The 10,489-nt window shown below is 35.9% G+C and overlaps 1 protein-coding gene across 1 annotated transcript; it reads left to right on the top strand.

The window, feature by feature from the left end:
- Nucleotides 1-602: 602 nt before the first annotated feature.
- Nucleotides 603-7,264, top strand: slc22a6l (solute carrier family 22 member 6, like). The gene is made up of 11 exons (XM_016493476.1): nucleotides 603-717; nucleotides 1,223-1,765; nucleotides 2,557-2,660; nucleotides 2,777-2,931; nucleotides 3,067-3,235; nucleotides 4,499-4,622; nucleotides 4,710-4,825; nucleotides 4,914-5,128; nucleotides 5,307-5,415; nucleotides 6,557-6,760; nucleotides 6,949-7,264. The coding sequence occupies exons 2-11, from the start codon at nucleotides 1,373-1,375 to the stop codon at nucleotides 7,040-7,042; spliced, it is 1,683 nt and encodes a 560-aa protein (XP_016348962.1). The 5' UTR covers nucleotides 603-717; nucleotides 1,223-1,372; the 3' UTR covers nucleotides 7,043-7,264.
- Nucleotides 7,265-10,489: the final 3,225 nt, after the last annotated feature.

Below are 10,489 nucleotides of genomic sequence, written 5' to 3'. Positions count from 1 at the left end.
TATTTTTTAGATGTGTGACTTATTCAAGTCAGTCAGATTTATGACCTTACAGTAGATTGAACAAGTATAACCTAGAGGTGTCTGTGTTTATGAGGTAAAAGGTTGAACTTTGAGAGTCAGAAGACATACAGGAACCTGTCTAGGGCTAAACATCTTTGGTTACTCTTCTACTCTGTGCTATCTGTTCTGTCCCACTCATAATTGCTAGAGTAAACAAAACGTTCTGCCTTTGTCCCACTCAACAGCTAAGCAGAGAGTCCGTAATTATGCCTTAAAATCATTAATTTACCCATAATCCCCTCCCCTTTCACATCTATAATGAGACATAAACTCCCGCACACTAATCTACCCTGAGTTGAGCTCTGTTCCTCACAGTAACCCCCCACCGGCCCGGACACTGGACCAGCTTCAGGACACAGCAGGTATGAGCACAGAGGTTAGCCAGGGTTATTCCAGAGGGAGCACAGCAAATTCAGTCGAGCTGAGGCATCTCTTCCTGGGCTCCATGGAAAAGTTTGTGCTTTAAGCAGTTTAAAAGTGGACCTTTTAATCCAGTGCGGACCTGAAGTGCATTTCCACCTGAAAGCCTGAGGAATTTCAGAGCTGATTATACAACAAAGCATAACAGTTTCTCTATGTACCTCTCCTATTGAGAATCACTTTCTAATTCCATTTGATTTAGGGAGAAAATCCAGGACATCCTTCAAGCCACAACAGGTGCGCATGCTTTTTATGCTCATATGTGAATCTTTTCTTTTTAGTTTATTTTAATTGCATTTAAGGTAATATGCTTATGCATATGCATAGACACACTAAATATTTGATGCATAAACAATTTCCATTTAGAAATTGCTAGTATTTACTAATTAATTACAAAGAAACAGCCAGTAATGCAGTGCATTATGAAATTTTGAAGTAGAAAGATTGAAATAGTCCTTTCTTTTAAAACAACCTTTGAGAATTTTTATTTTTTCTCAAATCAAAATATATTTGCATCTGTATAATCTAGTAATATATATCTGACACACTAGTGCTTTTAATCATTTGGATAAGCACATCTGCTAAATGAGTATATTTAAATCTGTTATGTTGGAATATAATTGTTTTGTGACTGCAATGTAATTTTATTTTGATTAATGCATAGCATGACCTATTTCAGAGTCTATAATTGTTTGTTTTTTTTATCAGGGTTTTTTCATACCTTATCTTTATGTTCCCACAGATACATTTTACAACTGACTTGCGCCTCAAGGCAGAACATTGGGTTATAAACTCATTCAAACTCATATCTCAAACTCAAACTCATAAACTCATATTCATCACATGAATTGTGATACCTGTGGTAATTCCTGTTGTTGTTGACTTCTGAGCCATGGCTTTTTCTGACCTGCTGGAGCAGGTTGGCAGCACAGGGCGCTTCCAGGTCGTGCATGTCACCCTGTTGAGTATGCCCATCCTGATGATGGCCAGCCATAACCTGCTGCAGAATTTTGTGGCCGCTGTGCCACCGCACCACTGCGCCCCCCACGCCAACATTTCAATGTCCTCCATGAGTGCTAGGGACGTGCTGCAGGCCACTGTGCCCTTGGGCACAAACGGCAAACTGGAACGCTGCAGACGCTACGCACATCCTCAATGGCAGCTTCTGAGCAGCAACAGTTCAGAGATCCTATGGGAAGAGGGTGTGGAAGAGATAGAGATGCAGAGTTGTGAGGATGGATGGTACTACAACACGACAGAAATGAGTTCAACTATCATTACTGAGGTAAATGGTAAAAGGTCTAGCATTACCAATGCAATAATTTCATGATTTTTTTAGATGCATCTTCTAAATGCAAATACTTGGGGTCACAGCACTCTTTAAAATAAAGGTTCCCAAAGGGGGTTTTGCAACAATGGCTTTGAAGGACCATTTTGGGTTCCCAAAAGAACCTTTCACTGTTAAGTTCGTCAAAGAAACATTTTTTCGTTGTGCCCATGCTGAAGAAACCAGTCTAAGGTAGCCTAAGGTCTTCCAGGCTTATCAGGCTGGTTTTACAGTTTTTTTGACCATTTCCTTAGCTAGACATGTTGGTCTGGTCAGGCTGGGAGACCAACCAACTTAGTCATGCAGAGACCAGCTTGACCAGCTTAAACCCACTAAAACCATAGACTGGCGTTAGCTTTCTTTTTTTCCAGCAGGATTTTAACAATCTAAATATCATTTTCACCCTTCAAAGAACGTTTTATGCAATGCACTCTTAAAAATAAAGGTTCCAAATGGGATTTTTCACAGTGATGCGGCAATTTTTGGTTCCTCGAACCTTTCAATTATCATTTCTTAGTGTGAGGAGCATTTTAATAATATAAAATAATGTTTTTCCACTATAAAGAATTTTTTGTCCAATGGAAAGGTTCCATGGATGTTCTTCATGGAATCATCAATGCCAACCTTCATTTTTAAGAGTGTATATGAGCTCTGCCTGTCCACAATGCTATATATGCAAACAAAACACAGTCATAATGTTTATCATGTGTGTTTTTAATCGAATGTTTGTTTGTTTTTTTATCTTTTAGTGGGATTTGGTTTGTGACCAGCGTGCCCTAAAGCAAATGAGTCAAACTACCTATATGGGAGGCGTCCTTGTGGGAGCAGTACTTTTTGGGGGACTTTCTGACAGGTTGTGACAGGTTTTACTATTAAATACGACAGCAACAACAATATTATCATCGTAAACTCTGTTATATTACACCTTCTGACCCAGAAATGAGGTAAAATTTCCGTCTTCTGTTGCAGGTTTGGCCGGCGTGTTTTATTGTTGATCTCTAACCTGATGATGGCGGTTGGAGGAACATGTGCTGCCTTCTCCACCTCCTTCACCATGTTTTGCATATTCCGCGTTTGCTGTGGCATGGCCCTGTCTGGTTTGGTACTCAACTCCTTCTCTCTAAGTGAGTACAGTGAATAACAGCTGGAAATTGGAGGTTGGCACCTATTCAATGTGTAGAGAAAAAAACATTGCATTTGACAGACATTGTATTTGGCGACATCTTGTGGAATGAACTGTCATTGTTTCTTCTCCTCAGTTGTGGAATGGATCCCCACGCGTGTGCGGACGGTGGTGGGCACAGGAACGGGCTACTGCTACACCACAGGCCAGCTGATCCTGGCAGCCGTCGCTTACTGCATCAGAGACTGGCGCTGGCTCACACTGGCCGTCTCTCTGCCTTTCTATGTGTCCTTCCTCTACTCATGGTGCGTTTCCTTTCCACTTTTAAAATATGTCAAGTACGTTACAAGTGCTGTCAGTATTTGCTACTTCTTTTTTGGTTACATAACAAATACACTACAAGTAAAAACTTTGGGTCGGTAAGATTTAATAATTTTCCTCTGTTGTCTAAGATATAGTAAAAACAGTAATGTTGTGTTATATTAGGCTATAACAACATTTTTTTTTATTATTTTAATTATTTTTTTTTCCTGTAATGGCAAAGCTGAATTTTTAGCAGCCACTATTTCAGTCGTCACACGATGCTTCAGAAATCATTTGAATATGCCTATATTGTGCTCAAGAAACATTTTTTAAAATTATTATTATTAGTGTTGAAAAGGATTGTGTATGTTTGTGGAAGCGAATACTTTTTCAGATTTTTTTAATAGAAATAATTTGTAACAATGTGAAAGTGTTTACTGACACTTTTGATCAATTTCTGAATAAAAATCTAAATGTTTTTTTGTTTTTTTTAATCGTATTAACCCCAAACATTTGAACGGTAATGTATATTAGTGTTTAATCTTTTAAATAAATTAATAATATTAAGTAGTAAATAATTGAAATAATAATTAAATAACATTTATTTATTGCTATTTTAGTAATAAAAATACATTATATTATAAATAAATATTATATTATACTAATTTTACTAATAACAATGATTATTCATTATTTAAATAATTAAAATAATTATTGTAAACCAAATGACAATTTGCACAAAGCAATCCTCAACACATTATGCCTATATAAAAAAATGGCTATTAAAAACTCCTTGTAAGAAGTCATCCACTTGAAAATCTGTGTATATTTGGCATATATGACCCTGGAGTACAAAACCAGTCATAAGTCACATGGGTAAATTTGTAGCAATAACCAAAAATACATGGGTCAAAATTATCGATGTTCCATGAAGATATTTCGTAAATTTCCTACCGTAAATATATCAAAACTTAATGTTTGATTAGTAATATGCATTGCTAAGAATTTCATTTGGACAACTTTAAATATGATTTTCTCAATATTTAGATTTTTTTGCACCCTCAGATTTCAGATTCTCAAATAGTTGTATCTCAGCCAAATATTGTCCTATCATAACGAACCATACATCAATGGAAAGCTTATTTATTCAGCTTTCAGATGATGTATAAATCTCATTTTCAATATGATTTTGTGGTCCAAGGTCACATATGTAGCAGTATGGGATCTGATGCAGTGGATTCTAGTCACATTATTATCTTCTGCAGGTGGTTCTTAGAGTCTGCTCGGTGGCTGGTCCTGACCAAGAGATCAGAGCAGGCAGTAAAAAACCTCAAAACGGTGGCTCGCATAAATGGACGGCATGCAGAAGCTGACAAAATCAACCTTGAGGTATGACATTATGTACTGTATGACGTATCAATTTCAGCATCGCCTGGGTCATTCCGAATTCTTATTCTGTTGTGGTTGTGCATGCAGATGTTGCAAGAGTCCATGAAGAAGGAGAAGGCCTGTTCGAAGGGGTCTTACAGCGCTCTAGACCTCCTGCGCACATCCTCAATGAGAACCATCACCGTGTGCCTCAGCGCAGTCTGGTCAGTCATTCAATCCTAGCATTTCATTCAGTACCAACCAGCATTTGAAAACGACCACACTTTTGACCTTTGAACTGTAACATCTTAGGTTCTCAACCAGCTTCGCCTACTACGGCCTCTCCATGGATCTGCAGAAATTTGGGGTCAGCATTTACCTTATCCAGATCATCTTTGGAGCGGTGGATATACCAGCCAAAATCTTGGTTACGATATCCATGAGCATGTTAGGACGAAGACCATCTCAGTGCGGAGCTCTTGTACTGGCTGGTGTAATCATACTCATTAATCTTCTGGTGCCTTATGGTGAGAATTTGAGCTTCGCTGGCAATAGAGCACGGTAATAATAAAATTCCAGTGAGATCTGGAGGTTTGTCTGTCCTTCAAGATCACAGAAATTGAGACCCTGGCATTTCGAGTTTGACATTCACATGGCTGATCGTGTACCTATGTATACGTGACTCTTGTTTTTGTGCATGTGCAGACCTGCAAGTGTTACGCACCAGTCTGGCAGTGATAGGGAAGGGCTGCCTGGCTGCGTCCTTCAACTGCTGTTACCTGTACTCTGGAGAGCTGTATCCCACAGTCATCCGGTAATTAGCTAGTGTCAGCATCAAACTAAAACAACAACAATTACCTACGATTCAGTTTAATCGCACTTGTCCACAAGGTCGAAACCATGTCTTGGACGTTGGGGGTGGCGGTAGTAATAGTCTTATAATAGTCTTAAATAATTCAATAATTTAAATGGATTTAAGAGGATAAAGAAAAAGAAAGAAGAAGAGTAATTAAAATTATTGCTTTTTTGTCAAGTAATCAATTTGAACTACTGCAATATTTTTTTTGAACACATTCATAAGTATTAAGTGATTGTGTGCATATTTCGAAATAAAAATTTTGCAAAATTCTTTGCAAATAGTTCAAACTGATTACCCTTAAATCCATTTAAATCCTTTATTTAATTCGGTTAAGTAAAAAGAATCACCTGATTTGTAGTAGTCTTTTTATTTAAAGGACTTCGGTGAAAAAGAAAGAAGAACAGTAAAAGAATAAGAATATATATTTTTTGGATGATAATTGAAGGATTGCAAAGAAAGAAAGAAGAAGAGTAAAAGGACAAGAATAATATTGTCTTTGAAAATGAATAAATTAAAAAAATTGGAGAAAAGGATTTTGCATTTTTGAAATATATGCACAGATTAATTCTTATTCATAATGCAAAATGACAGTGTTTCTTGTCACGTAGGCTAAATGATTCTTACTATATTTAAAAAAAAAGTGTAGTTTGCATCACTGGATTTTGGTTATTTATCTTTTTTATTGTAAAAGGGTTGTCTAATATCAAATGTTTAGCTACTTACATCTAACTTTTAAAAATTTGTAAAAAAAAAAAAAAATTTGAGAGCAGTAAATCCTGCCTGCCTTCTTTTATTTTACTAGTCTTAGCCATTTTGACATTGACAAGCACTTTTAGACCGCTGAGGCAGATCAGCCTAATAATATAACTTTTTAAACCTTTTGGCATCTTAACAGCAAACAAAGCATTATCAAGAATAGGATATATTGGGAGAGATCATTTGTCCATTTTTAATTAGTAGGAGTGACTTATCCCCTTCAATATCTATGGTTACGGCCCTGCATTGTCTATCACTTTGTTTCTTTTTGACAAGATCCACAGATATTTTTCAGAATAAGTGATGTCAACTTGTGTAATTTTCTTCTGTGTCCTCTCAGTCAAAACGGAATGGGATGGGTGTCCATGATGGCTCGGTTTGGAGCGATGGTGGCCCCCATGGTGCTGCTTCTTGGGGAGGATTTCCCATGGCTGCCTGGTTTTATCTACGGAGGAGCTCCGATTCTCAGTGGGATCTTCGCCTTCTTTCTCCCAGAAACCCTTGCACAACCTTTGCCTGATACTATCCAGGATGTGGATGATAGGTAAGCTGGCGGTGGCCTGATTCACATTAAAGTTTTGTGCTAGTTGGATCTGATCAGATGCAATGATGCATGATGCATATGTCGCAAGAGAATGTTGCGTCAGAAGTTAAAGTGTAAGTGACATGAGCGAAGTTTCATGTGTAAATGGGTAACCATAACATGTTTTTCGACTCTTTCACTTATTACAGAGGTTTTGCATGGAAAAAAGCCAAAAGATTACCTGAAAAAGAGGATTTGTCCAAGAAGGATCCCAGCTGTGTTCTCCTGAAAGAGTCTGTCTGAGATGGTCACTTTACAGCATCTAAAAGAGTTTTGGAACACAAATAGAGATGATCATTGCCATACAGAAGAGAACTTTAGAGTTAATATGATGAAAACAACCAAAAGTTATGTTATGTTAAGTTTCCTTGAATTTGAATGATAAATGTTGTGGAGTATCTACTTATTTTTCTGACTGTAATTAATATGTTAAAAATATTATTTACTTGTACAGAGTGAGAGAAATAGTGCCTTGAATGGAGCTTTTTGCTCTTTAGAAATCTACTGTTTTATATATATATATATATATATATGTATGTATGTATGTATGTATGATTTTTTTTGTTTGTTTGTTTATTACATGAATGATGTAAAGAAATAAAGCAACAGAGAACACAAATTGTAAAAGATTGTGGTTTGTGTTTGTTATTTGAATACCTATAAGCTCTTTATGTAGTCTGTAAAACGCATCCAAAGTACGAACAAATATCTATTATTTTGTAAAACAATTACAGTACATGTCACTGTCATTTAGCTTGTTGACACGTGATACAATGGTTGATTACATAAACTTGCAGGCAGATTAAATTATTATTTTGTATTTAAGTATTAAGTCAGTAAATAAACGAGTGAAACCAAAGTTATTTTGTCAAAAGGGCTATATCTCAAATGCTTTTTTTTCTAGCAGTGGTTGCATGCTGGTTTCAGAAGATTAAATGTTAAATTACATTTTCATTCGATTTCTTTAGATGTTTTAAAATAAATTCTATCATTACATATATTCCAATATAGAACCTTGTCACAGACTGTGATGACATTTCCATAGTTATTACCATCATACATCTACCAAAGTTTTCATTAAAAAATAATAAATAAACATTTATAACGCTATACTTTGTGTTAATTACCATGGCATTAAATTAGTAAACAATGCTGCAAGATATTTCTAACACAACGGCTGAGGAAGAGATAATAAATTCGACTCTACATTTTTTTTTTTTCCTTTTAAAAAATTGTTGAAACACTACTGTGGATTTTTTGCAAATGGGAATGCAAAAATCCTATTTTCTGTAGTCTCCCATTCACTACTATAAAAGTCTACCCATCTGATGACTGCAGCTTCTGAGAACTCCAGAACTGTGAAAAAGGGCCTTCTGTCAGATTTATAAAAGCTTTTGTCGTGAGTAAAGAAGGGGACACAATAATACTGGGATACAAGTGTCAATAATAATGAAAGTGGATTTGAACAACTGAACCGAGTCCTCAGAAAAAAACATGCTTTTCATGATTTAAATATATGGATTGTAAATCTTCCTTCACTTTTCTGTCAAATCTGCACGGTCATATCTAACCCAAGCATAAAAATACAATCTTTTGGCAAAAACAGTTTGATATCTTTTACTTTTTTCTCTGTTTTATTGTTTTGTGCTATAACTAAAATACTTTTTCAATGTATTTGAAAATCCATTAAATGGACTACAGTATAACATTTAGTTATAGACTCCTAATGTGGCAACTTACAACAAACTGTGATGAATAAGACCACGTGTTCATAAAGGGTCTATGTGTGTAAAACAAACTTTTTTTTTCCCCTAATGTTGGAAATGTATAATAAAAAACTTTTTCTAGGCAAGACTATGTCAATGCTTATACAGAAACAGAAAACTTGATAACCTGACCTGAAAATTGCGAAAACTAGGACAATTATAACATTAAAAGGTGTTAATTTGTCTTTTGACACAGGTATGCATGAAGCAACAGAAAGAAAAAAATTGCCTACAAATTTGCCCCACGTCCTGTGAATTTTGGGTGATGGCGTTGCCCTTACTCCTTAGTAGTTTAACAATAAATAGGTTATCTTTTAATAGTATGCAGACAAGGATCTGAATGAATTACTTGCTATTTTGCGTCAGCTGGCACATATTACTAGGTTCATCAGGTTTTATGAAGCCAGATTATGAAAGAGGTAAAAGATTGTTCAGTGACCATTTAACTATATCACGACGAAAAAAGAGTGTCACTGTTACATAACTACACGAACGGAATGAATAATCTTAATAACGTATAACTGGTGTCGGTGCAAGATTGTTTATTTTTAACAGACTAACTAAAAATGGTTAACGCGCAAAAAAAAAACTACAACTCCCACAAGCATGCGGATGTTACCCATGAGCCTTGCTGCAGATACAGTTTACGACAGCTAGTGTAAGCATTCTTTGTTGTTATGATTTTAAAATACCCCAAATCTCATGAAAATCACATACCAGTTATATAGGCTATTGTCGTAATTGTGTGCTTATTACCTTCATGTTTGTGTGTAGAAACATTTCTCTGGGTTTGTTGTGGACAGACACAACGCGGAAGTGTAAGGGAAGCTTCGGAAAAGATAGGGCGGGTTATGAGCGTGTAATATGAGTGACAGATGAACAGCGAATGAGCTTCATCTGAGTCAGAGCAGCTTTGCTCATCAGATTGTGTAAACCAGTGGAAAATGAATAGAAATTACGATTCTGTCTGAAGAAATATAAAGTAAACGTGTAAATATATCAATATTTCTCCAAGTATGCACACTTTTGGACTATAAGCCCTTTCTGATGCTGTTCAGTGAAGATGCAGGCACGTGCACAGGTAGAGCTCAACCTGTGCAGAGCACATGCCCTTTTTGTCCGTGCACTCCGAAGTGTTTTTTTGTTGTTGTTCTTCTTCAATAAATCAGTGCTATTGGTCACCCTTTACGTCTGTCTGTCTGTCTGTTTTACAAATATATTTAGCGAATGAAAGGTATTAAAAAGAGTTACCTTGGCTAAATCTTGTTGGAGCCGCTCAAACTGTCAAGTCAAACCTCATAACTCCACCCCCTGTCTTGACTGATTTGAGTGCAGTGAACTGAAGTTCCACAGCAGAGCAGCTGAAGTCTTGCAAGGGTAAATAAATATCTTCTTGTTTGTATAAGTACAGCGTTGTCTTTACGCAAGAAACACTACGTCGTAATTGCATTTTTACTAGTAACAATTCAATTAGAGAGCTCTACAATTAAATTCTTACTAGTAACAATGCCAGTTAGAGAGCTCTCTAAATCTATTTTAACTAGTTATAAATACAATAAGAGAGCTCTCTAATTTAATTAGAGAGCTCTGCAATTGCATTCTTACTAGTAACAATTATGATTATAGAGCTCTCTAATTCAATTCTTACCAGTAAGAATTGAATTAGAGAGCTCTCTAATTGAATTAGAGATCTCTAAAAATTCCATTGTTACTAGTAAGAATTAAATTAGAGCTCTACAATTCAATTCTTACTAGTAAGAATTACAATTACAGAGCTCTTTAATGCAATTTTTACTAGTAACAATTGAATTTGAGAGCTCTCTAATTGCCATTGTTACTAGTAAGAATTTAATTGTAGAGCTCTCTAACTGAATTGTTACTAGTAAAAATGCAATTACGACGAGTAACACTGGGATTATTTTAA

Source organism: Sinocyclocheilus anshuiensis, unplaced genomic scaffold (genome assembly GCF_001515605.1).
Source record: "Sinocyclocheilus anshuiensis isolate Anshui unplaced genomic scaffold, SAMN03320099.WGS_v1.1 scaffold817, whole genome shotgun sequence".
Classification (NCBI taxonomy): Eukaryota; Metazoa; Chordata; class Actinopteri; order Cypriniformes; family Cyprinidae; genus Sinocyclocheilus; species Sinocyclocheilus anshuiensis.
This window is presented reverse-complemented; position numbering and strand designations above follow the sequence as displayed.